At 52.4% G+C, this 18,834-nt stretch overlaps 4 protein-coding genes across 6 annotated transcripts; 2 read left to right on the forward strand and 2 right to left on the reverse strand.

Moving 5' to 3' along the window:
* Positions 1 to 2,104: 2,104 nt before the first annotated feature.
* GP1BA (glycoprotein Ib platelet subunit alpha) lies at positions 2,105 to 7,550 on the forward strand. Its single transcript, XM_066363328.1, has 2 exons — positions 2,105 to 2,165; positions 2,383 to 7,550. The coding sequence occupies exon 2, from the start codon at positions 2,389 to 2,391 to the stop codon at positions 4,390 to 4,392; it is 2,004 nt and encodes a 667-aa protein (XP_066219425.1). The 5' UTR covers positions 2,105 to 2,165; positions 2,383 to 2,388; the 3' UTR covers positions 4,393 to 7,550.
* Positions 7,237 to 10,029, reverse strand: SLC25A11 (solute carrier family 25 member 11). Of its 2 annotated transcripts, XM_066363332.1 has the most exons (9): positions 9,762 to 10,029; positions 9,017 to 9,169; positions 8,734 to 8,940; positions 8,464 to 8,554; positions 8,301 to 8,391; positions 8,115 to 8,214; positions 7,983 to 8,034; positions 7,690 to 7,850; positions 7,237 to 7,516 (listed from the first exon to the last, which is right to left on the reverse strand). In XM_066363332.1, exons 1-8 carry the CDS (start codon positions 9,887 to 9,889, stop codon positions 7,695 to 7,697), a joined length of 978 nt encoding a protein of 325 aa, XP_066219429.1. In that variant the 5' UTR covers positions 9,890 to 10,029; the 3' UTR covers positions 7,237 to 7,516; positions 7,690 to 7,694. The 2 variants fall into 2 exon arrangements, with proteins under 2 accessions (XP_066219429.1, XP_066219428.1); XM_066363331.1 differs by having other exon boundaries at positions 7,237 to 7,850.
* Positions 10,030 to 10,122: 93 nt separating this feature from the next.
* Positions 10,123 to 15,043, forward strand: RNF167 (ring finger protein 167). 2 transcript variants are annotated; one of them, XM_066363330.1, is made up of 10 exons: positions 10,123 to 10,301; positions 10,424 to 10,929; positions 11,013 to 11,093; positions 12,668 to 12,793; positions 12,898 to 12,985; positions 13,180 to 13,270; positions 13,466 to 13,571; positions 13,717 to 13,810; positions 14,419 to 14,499; positions 14,578 to 15,043. In XM_066363330.1, exons 2-10 carry the CDS (start codon positions 10,846 to 10,848, stop codon positions 14,874 to 14,876), a joined length of 1,050 nt encoding a protein of 349 aa, XP_066219427.1. In that variant the 5' UTR covers positions 10,123 to 10,301; positions 10,424 to 10,845; the 3' UTR covers positions 14,877 to 15,043. The 2 variants fall into 2 exon arrangements, with proteins under 2 accessions (XP_066219427.1, XP_066219426.1); XM_066363329.1 differs by having other exon boundaries at positions 10,123 to 10,297.
* Positions 15,044 to 15,455: 412 nt separating this feature from the next.
* Positions 15,456 to 18,317, reverse strand: PFN1 (profilin 1). Its single transcript, XM_066363334.1, has 3 exons — positions 18,019 to 18,317; positions 16,390 to 16,582; positions 15,456 to 15,792 (listed from the first exon to the last, which is right to left on the reverse strand). Exons 1-3 carry the CDS (start codon positions 18,148 to 18,150, stop codon positions 15,695 to 15,697), a joined length of 423 nt encoding a protein of 140 aa, XP_066219431.1. The 5' UTR covers positions 18,151 to 18,317; the 3' UTR covers positions 15,456 to 15,694.
* Positions 18,318 to 18,834: the final 517 nt, after the last annotated feature.

The following is an 18,834-nucleotide window of genomic DNA, read 5'->3' on the forward strand; positions in this document are numbered from 1 at the left end:
ATGAATAAATAAAAAAAAATAAGCATTTTAAAAAGTTATAAAGGGCGCCTAACCAGGCAGTGGTGCAGTGGAGAGAGTGTCAGACTGGGACACAGAGGATCCAGAGGACCCAGGTTCAAAACCCCAAGGTCACCAGTAGTGCAGTGGATAGTGTCATCCTGGAACACTGAGGTCACTGGTTTGAAACCCTGGGCTTGCCTGGTCAAGACACATATGGGAGTTGATGCTTCCTGCTCCTTCCCTCTTCTCTCTAAAAATGAATAAATAGCCTGACCAGCTGGTGGCGCAGTGGATAGAGTGTTGGACTGAGACATGGAAGACCCAGCTTTGAAGCATCGAGGTCGCTGGCTTGAGTGAGGGCTCACCAGCTTGAGCGTGGGATCATATGACCCCATGGTTGCTGGCTTGAGCTCAAAGGTTGCTGGCTTGAAGCTCAAAATGACTGGCTTGAGCAAGAGGTCACTCGCTCTGCTGTAGCCCCCAGTCAAGGTACATATGAGAAAGCAATCAATGGACAACTAAGGTGCCGCAACAAAAAATTGATGCTTCTTATCTCTATCCCTATCTGTCCCTCTCTCTTACTCTTCCTGTCTCTGTCAAGAAAGAAAGAAAAGGAAGGGAGGGAGAGAGAGAGAGAGAGAAAGAAAGAGAGAGAGAGAGAGAGAGAGAGAAAGAAGAAAGAAAGAAAGAAAGAAAGAGAGAAAGAAAGAAAGAAAGAAAGAAAGAAAGAAAGAAAGAAAGAAAGAAAGAGAGAAAGAAAAAAGAAAGACCAGCCAGAAAGGTAAGAGGAAAGCCAGGAAAGTTAGTGTTATGAGGCTCTGGCTGGTTGGCTCAGTGGTAGAGCGTCGGCCTGGCGTGCAGGAGTCCCGGGTTCAATTCCCAGCCAGGGCACACAGGAGAAGCGCCCACCTGCTTCTCCACCCCTCCCCCTCTCCTTCCTCTCTGTCTCTCTCTTCCCCTCCCGCAGCCAAGGCTCCATTGGAGCAAAGATGGCCCAGGCACTGAGGATGGCTCTGTGGCCTCTGCCTCAGGTGCTAGAATGGCTCTGGATGCAACAGAGCGACGCCCCAGATGGGCAGAACATCGCCCCCTGGTGGGCATGCCAGGTGGACCCCAGTCGAGCGCATGCGGGAGTCTGACTGCCTCCCCGTTTCCAACTTCAGAAAACAAAAAAAGAAAAAAAATTAGTGTTATGAGTCCCAAGGTGGGTATGATCATGAGTACACAGGCTGTGGAAAACAAGATCATAATGGACAAGTGTCCTGTGGATGTAGAGGAGTATGGGGGCACTGGCAACTTTGTCAAGAACTGAACCAGCCCTGGCCGGTTGGCTCAGTGGTAGAACGTCGGCCTGGTGTGCAGAAGTCCTGGGTTCAATTCCCGGCCAGGGCACACAGGAGAGGCGCCCATCTGCTTCTCCACCCCTCCCCCTCTCTTTCCTCTCTGTCTCTGTCTTCCCCTCCCGCAGCTGAGGCTCCATTGGAGCAAAGATGGCCCGGGTGCTGGGGATGGCTCCTTGGCCTCTGCCCCAGGCGCTGGAGTGGCTCTGGTCGCAACAGAGCGACACCCCCCCCCCCGGAGGGGCAGAGCATCGCCCCCTGGTGGGCAGAGCCATAGCCCCTGGTGGGCGTGCCGGGTGGATCCCGGTCGGGTGCATGCGGGAGTCTGTCTGACTGTCTCTCCCCGTTTCCAGCTTCAGAAAAATAGAAAAAAAAAAAAGAAAAGAACTGAACCAATGGAGTGGTGGGGGTTAAGAAACCAGCCTCGAGCGAGTCGGGTGAGAAGGCAGAGAGAGGTGAGGGTTAAAATTAGACAACTCTTAAGAATGTAGCCGTGAAGGGGAAATGAGAGTGGCAGCTGGAGAGGTTTCCAAAAGCTGGATGGTGGTGGTGGTTGGAGGAGTTCACTCCCAATCTCCCCAGTGTAGAAGGAGAGTGGGAGAGAATAGAGCCAAAAGGAGGGCCTGGGGGAAATTTGTGGAAGGGGGTGATAAGGGCCTGGGTCCGGGAGGGAGACTGTTCACTGGGTCACAGGAGTCTCTATCAGGCTAGCATTTCCTCCCCATCCCCTTCCTGTTCCTGACCAGGCCCTCCCAGAGCTGGAAGAAAGGACAGAGTCACACCCTGGACGAAGCTCTGTGCATCTGGAGGTTTCTCTGCCTGCCTGTAAGCTGGGATTGGGGCTGGGGAAGGTGGGGGTCTGCAGGAGGGATAAGGACCAAGAACCTGGTGCTAGCAGTTTAGGTTTGGGGGGCAAGGGTAGGAGAGGATGGGAGGTGTGGGAGCTGTTCCTGCAAAGGATCCTGGAAGCCTCAGCAAGAGCTAGGGCCTTGGGGAATAATGCCGAGGGCCAGTGGGGTACCCAAACTCCCTTTGCCCACAGGTCCCCATGCCTCTCCTCCTCTTGCTGCTCCTGCTGCCAAGCCCTTCACTCCTCAGATCCACCTGTGAGGTCTCCAAGGTGGCCAGCCAGGTGGAAGTGAACTGTGATAACCAGGGGCTGAAGGCGTTGCCTCCAGATTTGCCAGCAGACACAACCATCCTCCACCTGGGTGGGAACCCCCTGGGCACCTTCTCCATGGCATCCCTGGTGCCTCTGACTCGCCTTTCTCAGCTGTACCTGGGTGACAGCAAGCTGACCAACTTGCAGGTTGATGGGAAGCTGCCATTGCTGGAGACCCTGGAAATACCCCGCAATAAGTTGAAAAGACTGCCCTTGCTAGGACGGGCACTGCCATCCCTCACTACCCTGGATGTCTCCTACAACAATCTGACCTCGTTGTCTCCTGGTGCCCTAGATGGCCTGAGCCAACTTCATGAGCTCTCCCTGCGTGGCAATGAGCTGGAGAGTTTGCCCGCCCAACTCCTGGCACACACAACCAAGCTGAGGAAGCTCGATCTGGCTGAGAACAAGCTGAGTGAGCTGCCCCTTGGGTTTCTGGATGGATTGGAGGAGCTTGACACCCTCTTCCTCCAAAAGAACTGGCTACACACGATACCAAAGGGCTTCTTTGGGCACCACCTCCTGCCTTTTGTTTTTCTCCACAGCAACCCCTGGTTTTGCAACTGCGACCTCCTTTATTTCAGTCGTTGGCTGCAAGACAATTCTCAGAATGTCTACTTATGGAAAGAGGGTGTGGATGTCAAGGCCATGACTCCCAATGTGGAGAGTGTGCAATGTAGCAATGTGCCCAAAACACCCGTCTTTACCTTCTCAGGAAAGGACTGTCCCCCTGACAGTCGTGGTGATGACACAGATGACTATGATAACTATGAAGAAGAGGACAATAAGAGTGATAAGATGCCTGCCACAAGGGCTGTGGTCACCAGCACCAAAGTTCTTACAACCCACTGGAGCCTACTCTACTCAGGAGCCTACTCTACTGCTTCTCTAGATAGCCAAACACCTTACTTGCCTCCAACCCAAGAGTCCACTAGGGAACAGACCACATTTTCACCCACCACAGAATCAATTACATTCTCCAAAACTCCAAAACCCACTACTAAACAAGCTATAACCCTAGTATCCCCAGAGACCACCACAACCCCGACCACCCCAGAACCCACAACCCCAACCACCCCAGAACCCACAACCCCGACCACCCCAGAACCCACAACCCCAACCACCCCAGAACCCACAACCCCGACCACCCCAGAACCCACAACCACCCAACCCACAACCCCGACCACCCCAGAACCCACCACAACCCCGACCACCCCAGAACCCACAACCCCGACCACCCTAGAACCCACCACAACCCCAACCACCCCAGAACCCACCACAACCCCGACCACCCCAGAACCCCCAACCACCCCAGAACCCATCAAAACCCTAATCACTTCAGGACCAACCATATTCTTAACGACCACAGAACCCACCTCACTCCCTACTACCTTAGAATCCACCACAACCATCATCTCTGAATTTGTTGACCTCCCAAAGGTCCGGGGGTTGGCTCAAGGGAATGTGGATAGCTTCAGAAATGACCCTTTTCTCATCCCTGACTTTTGCTGTCTCCTCCCCCTGGGTTTCTACATCTTGGGTCTCCTCTGGCTTCTGTTTGCCTCTGTGGTCCTGATCCTGCTGCTAACCTGGATCCAGCACTTGAAACCACAGGCCATGGACTTTGGCCAGTCTGTTGCCCTGGCCACAGCCATGCACACCACACATCTAGAGCTGCAGAGAGGAAGACAAGTGACTGTCCCCCGGGCCTGGCTGCTTTTCCTTCAAGGGTCATTCCCAACTTTCCGCTCCAGCCTCTTCCTATGGGTCCGGCCTAATGGCCGTGTGGGGCCTCTGGTGGCAGGACGGCGGCCCTCAGCCCTGAGTCTGGGCCGTGGTCAAGATCTGCTGGGTACAGTAGGCATTAGATACTCTGGCCACAGCCTCTGAAATTGGATGACTTGGGGACTTTGAGAGGTTCTGATGGGCTTTCTTACTGGGAACTAGCTGGGGGGTTGGGGGATTAAAAGCACAGGGTCAGGGGGAGGTCTTAATTACTGTTCCTTTAACAGAAGCCTCCTCTTCAGGGCACAGGAACACAGCCTCAGACCCAGCAGACCAGGACGGGTAGTGAGATGGAGCTGGGCAGGTCATAGGAGAAAGCTCTCAATGCTGCGTCAGATGGGGGAGGGGGTGTTTCTTAGACTACTAGGTTATTACCACTTTGGGGAAGTTTTAGGAAAAAGCAAGTAAGGCTGTGGCCCGGGCACACCAAGGTTGCGGGTTTGATCCCCGGCCAGGGCATATACAACAATCAACCAATGAATGCATAAATAAGTGAAACAATAAATCGATGTTTGTCTTTTTCTTAAAACCAATAAATTAAAAAAATTTGCCCTGGCTAGATAGCTTGGTTGGTTAGAGCGTCGTCCCAAAGTACAGATTGCCAGTTTGACCTCTGATTAGGGCACATTCAGGACCAGATTGATGTTTCCATCTCTCTTGCTCTCTCTCTTCCTCTTAAAAATCAGTAAAATTTCAAATTTAAAGCAAATAAAAAAAAAAGAATGTGGCCCCCACACTTGTGTATTGAAATTTTGAAAAGAGACTTATCAACATGTGAGCCCTAATTGGTCTCTGGATGGAATAAAGAGTTTTCCTTCCTCTGCCTGGCATTTTCTAGTTTCCTACCATATTATTTGTATAAAAAATGTCAAAAAGAAAAATTAGATTTTTTTTGGAGGGAAAGAATGGCTGGCACACTTGTCTCTAGCATTCCCAAGTTCCCAACTACCATCACTCGAGTTGCATTACTCACTTAACAAAGCTCTAGTCTTAGCTGGCACTTCCCGTCCACGGTGACCACACTCCAGGCCACTCCAAGCTCCGGTTCTAGATCAAGAACCATGTTTCCCTGAAGGTTAGTTACACTGCTGAGGCCTACCTGTCTGTGGCCCGCAGTAGTAGGTGTAAAGATGGGTACCTGCTTGCACCTGTGGCTCTGTTCAAGTGAGTGGGACAGAGGGTGTGGGTTTTACAGAAGAGTCTGTTTCCTCCTCTCAAGTGAGGATACATGCAAATGGAACCCACTTCTCTCACCTGCTGCCAGAATCTCCCATTCTCCCTACCACATTTGATGGGGCCTTCTCTTCTACCTTAATTCCAGCCAAAACCAAGGATTGGGCCCAGAAAATGGGAAGGCAGAGCCTTTCTGGCTTCACGGAGACTCCTTTCCGCAGAAGGTGCTGGAAAAATCCTCCTAAACTTGAAAACCTGACTGCATTTTTCCTGCTCTGAACTCTTTCCCCAGACAGAGAACAAACTCCTGAGCTTGGCAATTGACTTCTATGCACTGATCCACTGAACACTCTATTTTATCTCTCACAACAAATACTTTACCATCTGTGCCCCAGCTATTGCAAACATTGAGTAGATCATCTGCTCCCCAGCCTTCTCCTCTGAGCCTTGCTCTGTCAGCCAGAGTACTGCCCCCCCCTCCCCAGCCTGTATAACTGCTTCTGTGCACAGGTCTCTCCTCCCCTAGGCAGAGCCAGGTGCTCTAAGTTACCCAGCAACAGTCTATTTCTACATTCCCAGTTCCCTAACTGCTCCTGTGTCATCTTCCTCCCTGGACTTGGAATTTCTTAAGTACAATGTTCATGCCTCAAGTCTCAAAGTGGCCAGCATGTACATGGAACAAGTAAAAAGAAGTGGGAGGGCCCAGTAGGGACGCCAGGCTGCTGAGCCCCACCTCTTCTATCAAAAAGCTCTGCCAAGGGGATAGCTCCCACCTGCTGCCTGCCTGTCCCCGGGCCTGGCTCAAAAGCCTTTGCGCCTCATCCTGTCCAACCCTCCTTCCAGTTGACCTTTTCATACCCTTTTATGCCACAAGAGGTTTTTAGGCTCCTTGAGAACAGGGCCAGGAATCACACATCTGATAAGGCAGTCACTCTCTCTAATGTAGCACGCAGATCAAGTCTCTGGCCAATAATGTTTCCTCAAAGCTCCAGACTTTGGGGGCCTAGCTCCTGTGCTCACTCCCTCAAGCCCTGTCCACCTACCTCCCCCCCCCCAGATCAGCTTTCTCTTCTCAGACTCTACTCCCTCCCTCTTTAGGCCATAGAAGCCGTCATCAGACCCCAGAGCTTTTCCTGAAGATTACGTGAGATGATTTGTGCTGACTTGTGCATCTGCAGTGTTCTTGGCGAGTGGCTGGGAAGCAAGACACGGGGCTTGGATTTTGGTTTTCTCACCCAGTCAGCTGCTGCAACAAGACTGATTTATACATCAATTACATGATAAAAGCAGGTGCTTTTCCTTCAGTAAATTTCCTTAAAAACTCCAGCTTCTGGCCCTGGCTGGTTGGCTCAGTGGTAGAGTGTCGGCCTGGCGTGCAGAAATCCCGGGTTCAATTCCCGGCCAGGGCACACAGGAGAGGCACCCATCTGCCTCTCCACTCCTCCCCCTCTCCTTCCTCTCTGTCTCTCTCTTCCCCTCCCGCAGCTGAGGCTCCATTGGAGCAAAGATGGCCTGGGCGCTGGGGATGGCTCCTTGGCCTCTGCCCCAGGCGCTAGGGTGGCTCTGGTCGCAACAGAGCAAGGCCCCGGAGGGGCAGAGCATCACCCCCTGGTGGGCGTGCCGGGTGAATCCCAGTCGGGCGCATGCGGGAGTCTGTCTGACTGTCTCTCCCCGTTTCCAGCTTCAGAAAAATACAAAACTCCAGCTTCTGTTCTCAATCGCTTCTTTGTCCAGTCTCCTCCCATTCCAGCCCTCACAACTCTTCAGATTTGGAGGTAGTGTTACCAATCCAATTTATTGATTATGTCCTCAGTGAGGTGGAGGGAGGAAAGGCTACATCCTCCCACTGCAAACCCTTTGACCATCTTGACAGCTTTTGTTCTCTCTGGTCCCCTCAGCTCTGCCTTGGTTTCCCTACTGAGAAGGGGAATCTTCTGCTGTCCTATGTGTCCTGAAACTAAACCCAAGAGGCTGGAAATCCTCAGGGAGTTTTCAGTTCCTCCCAAGGCACAACCAGGGACAGAGAGGCCATGAGGATCAGGACAAGCAGGTTAAGCTGGAGCAGGGGTAGAAGAGACAAAAGTCCTTTACCGCAGAGGAAAAATCCACACTGTGGAGGGAAAATAAATAGAGGGGCCCAGGGCAGCAGTCCAGGCCCCCCAGGGGCACACTGACTGTAGGGGCAGCAGGCGAGTGGGAGCCCCAGCACACTGGCTCCAGGCCCCTCACCTGCCTCAGCCACTGAGGAAAAGACGCTTGTAGGCCTTGTTCATCTGCTCCAAGAAGATGAAGGTGAGGACGGTGTGAGGGCCCAAGCGGGCATAGTATGGTGTAAAGCCCTTCCATAGGCTGAAGAAGCCCTCATAGCGAACGACCTTCATCAGCACATCCTAGATAGGCAGGCGGGCAGGACACAGGTGTTAAGACCTGGCCTCTGGGGCCTTGGCCCTCATACCCAGCCACCCTCAGTCTTCCCAGGGCATCCAATCCTTCAGCCCAAGCCCCCAGCCCTACTTCCTCACCAGTCCGTTTTTGTATTCTGGCTTCCCGTCAATCATTCGCATGTTCTGGATCCTGAAGGAAAATAGGTAGGGGCATGAGAGACATAAAGGGGGCCCTTCCATCCTTCTCCAGGCTCAGGCCTGCAGACTCACCGGGTTTTAACAATGTCCACTGGCATGGATGCAGCAGTAGTGACCAGGCCACTGATCATGCTGGCACAAAAGTGGCACAGGATGTTGTCAGAGAAGTAGCCTGGGGGAGGCAAAGCAGGGAGTGGCAGTCAGCTCACAGCTGGCCCAGGCCAGGCTGGAAGCTAAGGGCCCAGCTCTTCGTCTCACCTGAGTCCAATAAGAACTGCTTGGATTGAGAATAAGAGGCAAGCTGGGCAGCATTGACAACGACAGCCCGAGCCATGGTAGGGATGCAGCCCTGGGTGGGGAATGGGAGAGGAGTCAGAAATGCCTGAGAACTAACCCCATGTTCCCCAGACCCTTCACTCACCCTCCATAGTGTGGGGACCCCTTCCTCCCGGGCGATTCGAATCAAGGCGTTAAACACGTTTTTGTAGCCACGACGCTGGTCAGCTGGAAGCCTGATGGGAAGGCAAGGAGAAGCCAAGCTCAAGACAGACTATCCTGCCTGCCCCACAGGAACAAAAAAAGGGAGGGCAGAACAGATAAATGCTCTGCTCTAGAGCTAAGATAAGAAGTTAGTCCATAATTCTAGAGTCTAAAAAACGGGGCTGCAGGCAGGCTCAGACTTGGAACTCACCGACCATCAGCGGTCATGCGGATAAGAGCCACCTCAGCTGGTGTTCCCACAAAGGCACCAGTTGCACCTGCAGTCATGCCAATCAGGGCCTTCAGCAGAAAGCCAGGGGGTGTACCATCAGCCCCAGTCAGGCGTTCAAATAGCACAGTATAGATGCCAAGGCGAGTGGTGGTGTAAGTGGCCTGGCGCAGTAGGCCAGCTGACAGCCTGGGGAGTGAAGGTATTAAGTCAAGGTCTGGAGCTGCCAACCCACACCCTAACTCCCATCCTGTGGCCCCAATACCCGGTGTAAATGCCCCTCAGCCCTTCTGCCTTAAGGATGCTGGTGAGGGCATGGAAGCTGGTTTTGTATTCTCGTGTCTTGGCTCCTTCTCCACTCAGCTGCATCCGGTTCTTCACCAGGTCCAGGGGTTGCACAAAAACTGTGGCTCCCATCCTGGGGGAAGACAGGGGTAGAGTCAAAGGCCTGGTGTCCCAGATCTACCAATGCCCATTGGAGCCTGGCAACAAAGGTCATAAGGGGGAGGACCTGCCATGCAATTGACTAAACATTCAGGCGACTGGTGGGCATGTGTTTGAGATTCTGTATGTATCAAGAGAAATGGGTCTAAAAAATCCAATGGTCCAGGAGGAGCCATGCAATGCAAGTGCTCCATGTAGTTCCAAGGGGGTCAAAGAGTGTCCTGGGACTGCATGCAGTCCGACCCAAGGAGAAGTGGGCATTCAATACCGGCAAGAGCCACGCAGTGACCTGGAACCCAATTAGCCCAGCAGAGCCAAGCAATGGGTTGGGAAATTCAGGTGGCCTCCCAGCGGGAATCATGTAATGGTCCTGCATGCAGCCTAGGAGGGATCTTGCAATGGGTAATAAAAGATCCTGGCAGTGCATCAGGGACCTCCAAATACACTGAAAACGGCGCTGACCCCATGCCGGCTCGGTACACTGCAACAGAGCCTAGGATGAACTGGGCCCGGTTCCTTGCACCCGTCCCTTCCTCCTCTTTCCCATCCCTGGGGCCTGAGCTTACCCGGCCAGGCCCCCAAACAGGAACTTGACCGACTTAGGGGAGGTACGGGGTTTCCCGTCCATCCCGCCGGCCCCGGGACTTGCAGCCGCCGCCATCACTACTCGATGGCCCTCGACACCCGGCCCCATGCGCGCGCGGCCCCGCTCGCGCCCAAGGTGACACCGCGCGCGCAAAAGGGTCGAGGGCGCGCGCGCAAAACCCTGCAGCTCTCAGGTCCAGAATCAGCTGGAAGCTGGCGCAGGCGCGCAGCGCAAAGGTGACCGGGAGTAAGGCGGTGCTGAAGGAGGAGCTCAGGAATGGGTGCGAGAAGGGGTGTGGCTGACTTAGGAAGCCAGAGCAGAGGCTGTTTTTACCGAATTGGAATCGCGGGAAAATAGAGGGTGATTGAAGGTCTCGCGAGAGTAAGTAAGGTAGGCTAGAGTTTGCTCTCTCGCGATAGATACAGCAAGATTTCAGCTGGTGGGAGGGAAATGCTGTGAAGACTCTCGCGAGGTCTGGAGATACCGCGGCGTCGGCGGCGGCCAGAAGGAGAAGAGGTTTGTAAGTTTGTCAGCTCCAGGATCCGGGCTGTAAAAGGGAATCAACTAGGTCGTCTTCTGGGACTTCGATGCTCCCTTCATTTCCACAGGCACTCCCTCCAGCTCTAACCTTTCTTTTAACAGGCCTTTTAGGACCGGAAGTCCTTCATCTTGAGCGTACAATGCTGGAAGCGGCCTGACTTTCCTTGCCGGAAGCCCTTTTCCAGGGACTAGGAAGACGGGCCACCTGGCCGGAAGTCCCACCTTCTTGAGTTCCCCCACCCTTCCATAAGTTTTTGTCACCTGTGTTTATCTTATTCCCTTTCTCCGTTTTACCTTTATACCAGGAAAGGATACGTTAAGTGTCTCCTTTCCCAGTCCACTAAAAGGGTTGGATATCTTACTCCTCGAGTTAGGGTTCCTTCTTCGCGTCCCCATGTAGCTGGGAAGTGGGACCTGGGGGTGGTTGGACCCCTGGGATCCTGGACGGGCGGAGAGAGCGCAGAACTCCGCTTGTGCTCCTGCTACCAGGACGCGGCCTCCTCAGCCTCTTCTCTCCCGCTGCCATGCACCCTGCGGCCTTCTCGCTTCCTGTAGTTGTGGCCACTGTGTTGTGGGGGGCGACCCCTATCCGGGGGCTCATTCGAGCGGTGAGTCGGAGAGGCAGATGGAAGGAGATGGCTGAAGGGAGGAATTGCAGGCTGAAGGGGAACATGGAATTTTTTGTCCGCAGACCTCGGACCACAATGCCAGCATGGATTTTGCAGACCTCCCAGCTCTCTTCGGGCCTGCCTTGAGCCAGGAGGGACTTCAGGTGATTTTTTTTTTATTTCCCTAAATTTCCCATCCTGGAGAGGGGTTGAGGAGCCTTGCCCTTGGATGAAGCTAGAGGTGAGAGGCAAGGTAGGAAGTGCACTAGTACATTTAGTATGGAATTAAGAATCTAGAGGGAGAAGACAAAGTCCACCCCTAGAACACTGAGCCCTGGAGGGAGACTGAAAATGGACCAAGATAAAAGAAACAAGTGGTGCTTATTAGCAGGGTCTCTGGGGTCAGTTATTGGTTTTTATGATCTTGAACAAGTTAATTATCTCTCTAAGACTTAGTTGATTTTACTGTAATATGGGTTAATAGAATTTATCCCAGGGTTATTGTGAGAATTAAACTATGTAAGCAATTTTGTAGTACTTCATCACAAAGACTGCCACACAGCAAGAACTGGGCCATAGATGTCAGAATAGTTGTAAGGCAGGTAATTGGAAAATTAAAGGGAAATGTTAAAAAACTTACAGAATAATTTTAAAGATCTTACTGGCTTTATTTGATGACTTACGAATTAGGCAATATCCCATGTAGCAGATAGAAAGGAACTCCAAAGAGCTATACAAACAGACTTTCATAGGCAGAAAGGAGCGGGACAAGGAGTTATACCAGCAAAAAGCTGGTTATATGTGGCAAAACCACCCTTCTTTAGGGGATGGTAGGGGTCTTTCAGGCAGTGAAAAAGACTAGTGCTGATCAGGTAATTCCAGAATGTTTTATTTAAGGTTCATTTCCTGGGAGAGACTTGAAACTGTTTTGTTTCTTGGTGTTTTTTTTTTTGTTGTTTTTTTTTTTTGACAGAGAGAGGGGTAGATAAGGACAGACAGGAACAGAGAGAAAGATGAGAAGCACCAATCATTAGCTTTTCGCTGTGACGCCTTAGTTGTTCATTGATTACTTTCTCATATGTGCCTTGACCGTGGGGCTACAGCAGACTGAGTAACCCCTTGCTCTAGCCAGAGAGTTTGAGTCCAAGCCGGTGAGCTTTGCTCAAACCAGATGAGCCCACGCTCAAGCTGGCGGCCTCGAACCTGGGTCCTCCGCATCCCAGTCCAATGCTCTATCCACTGCACCACTGCCTGGTCGGGCTTGAAACTAATTGTTATGTGTTAAGTCTGTTTGATGACATGAGGCTTAGCATAAGTGACTCCATTTGGGGCTTCTTTTAACAAAGGGGAATATGTTCTGTATGATTATGTACTGGTGAAGGGAATATGAAATAGATCTTGAGAGAAAATGACATGGATGAATGGAGAATCAATGTACAATCAATGGAAAACTGGAAGGCAGAATTTGAATTAACCTGGAGTATGAGTTATAGGTTAGTTCATCTGGGACAGGGAAGGGGATAATGGGTTTGGTAAGGGATGTTGTTTGATACAATTTCATCTTGAGGAGGCTGAGAAGAGGTAGACTTCTGACTTGGGTGGGATGCTCAGACATTAGGAATGAGAAGGAAGTGGATAGAGAATATTCAGTATGTGCAGGCCAGTGTGCTTGGTGGGCCCTGTGAGGAGCAGAACCTAGAGAGGTGAGATCTAACTGTTGCTTGCTTTTCTTCCCCAGGGCTTCCTTGTGGAGGCTCACCCAGCCAATGCCTGCAGCCGCATTGCCCCACCACCCTCAGCCCCGGTCAACGGGTCAGTCTTTATTGCACTGCTTCGAAGATTCGACTGCAACTTTGACCTCAAGGTTGCTGAATGTGGAGTGGGTGCTGGGCTGGGAAGCTAAAAAAAGGTACCAGGAATGGAGACGAGGCCCATAATGGTTCCTTATCCCCTGCTTTGTCTCCCTAGGTCCTGAATGCTCAGAAGGCTGGGTATGGTGCAGCTGTGGTACACAATGTGAATTCCAATGAACTTCTGAACATGGTGTGGAATAGTGGTAAGGTTGGGGGATCTGAACAGCTGAGTTATCAGTAGATCAGTAGAGCTCAGACTTAAGAGATGTGGGCTAAAGGCTTAGGGGAAAGAAAGTCAATCCTTTGGGTGGGATGGGGCAAAAGAACCAAATGCCAGGGTTACCAAAGGGTTTGAATCAAGAGTTGAGTACTCAGTGTAATACCCTGATCCCTGCAGAGGAAATCCAGCAGCAGATCTGGATCCCGTCTGTGTTTATTGGGGAGAGGAGCTCTGAGTACCTACGTGCCCTCTTTGTCTACGAGAAGGGGTAGGACATGTCCCTCCTTCCCACTCTTCCTTCAGCACTTTCATGCCATTCTGGAACCCAAGCCTCAGGTCCATAATATTCTGCCTCATGATTCTTTCCACTCCCTTTTTCCATCCATGGACCTTGTCCAGAGCCAGTTATTTTGTGTCTCTTCCTTTGTTCTTACACCTCTGATACTGGTCTTTCTTTTCCCAGGGCTCGGGTGCTTCTGGTCCCGGACAATAGCTTCCCATTGGGTTACTACCTCATCCCTTTCACAGGGATTGTGGGACTGCTGGTTTTGGCCATGGGAGCAGTGATGGTGAGTAGCTCAGGGAGCATGATGGGAAGAGCTGAGGCCTTTAAAACCAGACTGGATCTGGGGTTTAGAGGTAGTGATGGTTTGTACTGGATTGTCCAGTTATGTTCCCTAAGGCTGATCTGATCTGTCCACCCCCTTCCCCCAGATAGTTCGTTGTGTCCAGCACCGGAAACGGCTCCAGCGGAATCGACTGACCAAAGAGCAACTGAAACAGATTCCAACACATGACTATCAGAAGGGTGAGGGGAATTGGGTAGCAGAGGGCCTTTCCCATAGCTTACATGGTTCTGAAGGAGTTTGAGCCCTGGAGATAAGGGGCAAAAAAAGATCACAGGGAGAAAACATCAGCCTGAGATGCCACCTTTCCTTTTTACCCATACATACAATGAGGACAGAACAGCAACAGCAGAAGATGGAGGAGCGACCTTGCCTATAAAGGGAGGTAGAGAGAACAAAAATGAAAGGAGTGGGGAGGATTTAGTCTAAGAAGAAACAGGTGAGGAGAGGCTAGGTCTTTAGGCCCTGGAGCCTTCAGTGCCCTTATAAGGCAAGAGCAGAAGCCCTGCCCCCATTTCCGCTCCTCCCACTCCTTATATCCACCCTTGAACCTCCCCCTCAAAAAACCCACTTCCCTTCTTACCTCTGCTTCTCTTTGTCCCTCCTAACCCCCAATTCTTGTTCTACCCTGGTCTTACCCTGCAAGGCCCAGTCTTAGCTCTTCCACTGGCTCTGTAGAAGGGAAAATAACATTTGCAAGGTTTAACTCCCAACAGGCCTCCCAGATAGAGTTCTTGTGGGCCCTGGTCCAATGTGACTTAAGAGTAAAAGGACTTTTTTCCACCTCCAGGAGACCAGTATGATGTCTGTGCCATCTGCCTGGATGAGTATGAGGATGGTGACAAGCTGAGAGTGCTCCCCTGTGCTCATGGTGAGGCTCTCAGTTCCTATGCCCATGTCCTCATTCCACCAACAGACACCAGGTGTTTCACCTCATTCCTCTTGGCAGCATATCACAGCCGCTGTGTGGACCCTTGGCTCACTCAGACCCGGAAAACCTGCCCCATCTGCAAGCAGCCTGTCCACCGAGGTCCTGGGGATGAGGAGCAGGAAGAAACTCAGGAGCAAGATGGTGATGAGGAAGGGGAACCAAGGGACCAACCTGCCTCAGAGCGGACTCCCCTTCTGGGCTCCAGCCCTACAATTCCCACCTCTTTTGGCTCCCTAGCCCCAGCCCCCCTTGCTTTTCCTGGGTCTTCAACAGATCCCCCACCCTCTCCTTCCACTTCAGCTGCTATCCTGGTCTAATACTGCCCTTATCACCCCTACCCCTGGTGACATATTTTGCATAGCCTGGATAGGGCACATTCCTACCCTGGGTTTCTCCCTTATCCAACCCCATCCTTTTGAGAGAGTTGGTGCAAAGGGATTGGGTTTTCATTAACTGGGTTAATAAAATTGTTTTTGCCAACTAAGGAAGGGGGAGATCATTCTCACATAGATGAATCTCTTACACATTTGGGGAATGGTGCCCCCTTTATTGCCTTGGACAGGGCAGTGCTGGGAAAGACTAACCTATAGTCTCAGGGATAGCCCAAGCAGGCATTTGTTGTGAGTCAGAGAGGGGGAGCCCCACCCACAGGATGACTCAATTTTGGCCCAGCCTTGCCCACAGGCCTGGACCCATTCTCTGGTCTAGATGGCTGTATTCCATTACCCACTAATTCAGCTAGCACACTGAGGATCTAGGGCTGGAAAGGAAACAGCCAGCCATCTGACCAGATAGGCCTGAGGCAGGTGCTTAGTCCTGGATATAGAAGCAAGGATAAAGGAGGCAAGTCCCAGTAACTGTCCATCCTGACACTCCAGCTAAAACCACACAGCACCTTGTTAGTAGAATCTTTTTTTATTCAGAAAAAAAAAAAAAAAAGTTTCCAACCACACACAGGAGGGGTATGGGTAGGGGGAGGTGTCTGTCCATCCAGCCCTGGCCCCCAGCCCATGTGGTTTTGGCAGCAATAAGGGGTGTAGGGTAATGGCCCAAAAAATAAAAATGGTGTATGTGTGTGTATGGGAAGGAGGGGCACAAAAGCAGTGGGGAGTGGTGGGGGGAGGGAAAGATGAGGTCAGTACTGGGAACGCCGCAGGTGAGAGGCCATTTCATAACATTTCTTGTTGATCATACCACCGTGGACACCTTCTTTGCCCATCAGCAGGACTAGCGCTGGAGGAAAGAGAAAGGAGGCTAGAACCCAGGTGTCATAATGCCACCCCCTGCCAGCTGTTCAGCAGCTGTCCAGCCCTGGGGGCTGTAACCCAACCTCATCTCTCCCAACCATCCCCACAGGCAGGCTGTCAATCACCCTGAAACAATAGGGCTTTTCAAAAAGGAAAAATCAAGCTAAAATACTGGAAGCAGAACGCTAAAATTGGGGTCAAAGGCTTATAGACTGTTGACTTATGTTCAGGATAAAAATGGTTGTGGATGAGTCTGCGACTCCCAAGACTTAACAAAAGGGCTCAAAAGACAATGATTAAGTGCTGACTATAACAGTCTACCTCCCCTGAGAAAAGTTTCTCTAAAAAGGCTCAAGGCAGGAACAAGTGAGATATTACAGTTCAACTTTATATCGTAAGAAGAGGAACTGAGACAGAACTGGAGGGACTATCCAAAGTCCCAACATACAGTAAGTAGGCTGGGTATAAAAAGCTGGTCTGACCCCTTCATATTGGGGAGCCACATAAAAAACCCACAAGATTCACAGAAGGATATACATTAGGTAACTTGGAACTAGAGAAAGAGTTAAGATTAGAAACTTACTCTTGGCAGTCATGGTGACAGTGATGTTGAAGGTGGGGGCTCCCCCGGTGCTCTTCGTACGAAGATCCATGGTAAATTCCCCATCCTGCAGCAGTGAGTCCCGGATCACAGAACATTTCTGGCCCCCAAGTGTCAGCCCATTCACAAAAAAACTTGACCGGTCCTTGCCAACCAGGACACCAACCTCAGCTGGCTAGAAGGGGAACCAAACAAATTAGTACACCAAGGTTCCCACCTTCTCCAATGACACACCTGCTTTCCACTTGTCAGGGAAGCAAGAATCCCCAGGGGAAGAAAGGTGTGTACGTTAGTTACTTTGTATACATCTCTGAAATTTAAATTCAGGGCTGTTGGAAGTTAAGTGCACAAAAAAGATCAGGATCCTCAAACCTACAGAATGCTAACATGAAGAGAGAGCATATTCCTTTGGAGACTTAGATCTCGTTTATGAGGGAAAGCAAACCCAGGAAAATAAGGCCTAAAGCCAATCAGTCCAGTGGCGTGGGGAGCCTTTGGATGCTCAGAACTCTCCTTCAGGAAAAGCAGAAGCTAAGAAGGGAAGGGAGGGGGCGGGCAAACCAGGAGAAGCAACTTTGCCCTTATTTGGTCAAAGGTTCTGAGGGAGTTGTTAGGGGCCCGGACTCCTGGGTCTCCAAGTAACCTAGAGTTTAGGTCCAGGTACCTATGCCCCAAGATGAAGCAGCAGATCCCTGGGGGCTTTCTGGGAAAGTTGGAAAACTTCTGAAAGGGGACCGAAGCTAGACCAAGCACGCCAGCTCTCGGGTCTCGATACCCCAGGGAACCTTTTCCACCCCTCCCCCTTACACCCCAAATCCCCACATCCGGTCCCCTCCCGCCCGGAAATCCCCTTCCCCCCTTTCAAACTTCCGCTCCCCTCCCCACTTCCGGGCAGTGTGGACCCGGGAGGTAGTGATGGAGACAGCAATAGTCATTACTTATTTCTTTACTTATAGTATCCTATAACTTCTCACAAAGTTCCCCTGCTCCAGGCCCCGCAGGATGGCGGGAAGGGAGGGCGAGGGGACTTCCGGGGTTGGTCTCACAGGAATGTGGAGTCCACGGTGCAGACTTGGTGGGGGGTAACGGGGTGAGGCGGCATTGCCTTCTCTAACGGAGTTGGGAGGAGCAGAGATCCCACGAGGACCGGCATGGAACTCCGGCTACGCTCACTCCCGCATAAGGGGGGAACAATGGTTGAGGAGGCACAAGTTGGCGGCCGGAAGTGGAGCTGGGGGTCCAGGGGTCCCCAAGTCCCTTCTCAATCACAATCCCCGCTTGAAACTGCAGCGCGTGCCGCCCCGCCCTGAAGGAGGCGGAAGTGGGCCGCCGCACCGGGTGGCGCGCCCCTCCCCGCCCTATGCCCCGGATGTAACGCCCCGTCTCGGAAAGCGGGGCGGCGGGCTGGATGGGAGCCGCTCCTGGGGCGTAGGACTTAGGGGGCAACCGAGGGTCCACCTCACGTGCAGCCACCATTCGCGCCACCTCCAGGGCAAAGACCGGGTCACGGCCTTTCGCTGCCCTCCCCAGACTGCACCCGCCCCCACCCAAGTTCGTCCCTCAAGGGTCCAAACTCGGCCAGTCCCCAGGACGGCGCAGGCCTCGCAGTACCGTGATGTTGACGAAGGTTTTCCCGGGCACGGCGGCCCAGACGGAGGGCGAATCCTTATAGCCCACGATGGCCGCGTCCTGACAGGTCCCGTCCGCCATGAGGTTGTCGATATAGGCGTTCCACCCGGCCATGGCGCTGCTACTGGGGCTACTCTCGGGGCTGCTGCTGGAGCCGCGGGATGGACTCGGGCTGCCTTGGACTGGCGGGCGGGGGGGGAGGCGGAGAGCTCGGGGCACGCGCTGCCGTCCGGACGGCCGCTCTGCTAGCTGTGCAGCAGCCCTAGCACCGCCACTTCCTGCTCCTCCCCCCCTCCTAGATTTTTATTTGCAAAGGGCGGTAGGGGCGGGGCCTGCTCCCCACTCCCTCCCTACCCCTCCTTCCCCTGCCTAGATACCCAACTTTACAAATGCAATTTAAAAAATCCCTACCCCGTTACAAAATTTGCAGAGTTCAATGGGAAGCTATGTAAAATGTTGAAAAAGGGGGAGGGAACAGGGAGAGGTTAGGGTTAAGGCTCGCTCCACTTTGTATTGAACATAAACCACCCTGGTGAAAGGGAAGGGAATGAGCAAGAGGGAGGAAGGAAAGGAAAGGAGGAATTAGCAAGCTGCAAATTTAGCAAATTAAAGAGGGTTCGGGGAACTCTGGGTTAAACAGAACGACTCCCCCTTCCCCCACCTCCGCCGGAGGGAAGGAACGGCGGGCGGCGGCGCGTGCGTCCGCGCCTGCGCCGGTGCCGGAAGGGAAAGCGCGTGGGGCGGTTGGGGCCGGCGGTCGACTTCGCGGGCGCGCGCCGTGGTGCGTTTGACTGGACC

This window comes from Saccopteryx leptura, chromosome 2 (genome assembly GCF_036850995.1).
Source record: "Saccopteryx leptura isolate mSacLep1 chromosome 2, mSacLep1_pri_phased_curated, whole genome shotgun sequence".
Lineage (NCBI taxonomy): Eukaryota > Metazoa > Chordata > Mammalia > Chiroptera > Emballonuridae > Saccopteryx > Saccopteryx leptura.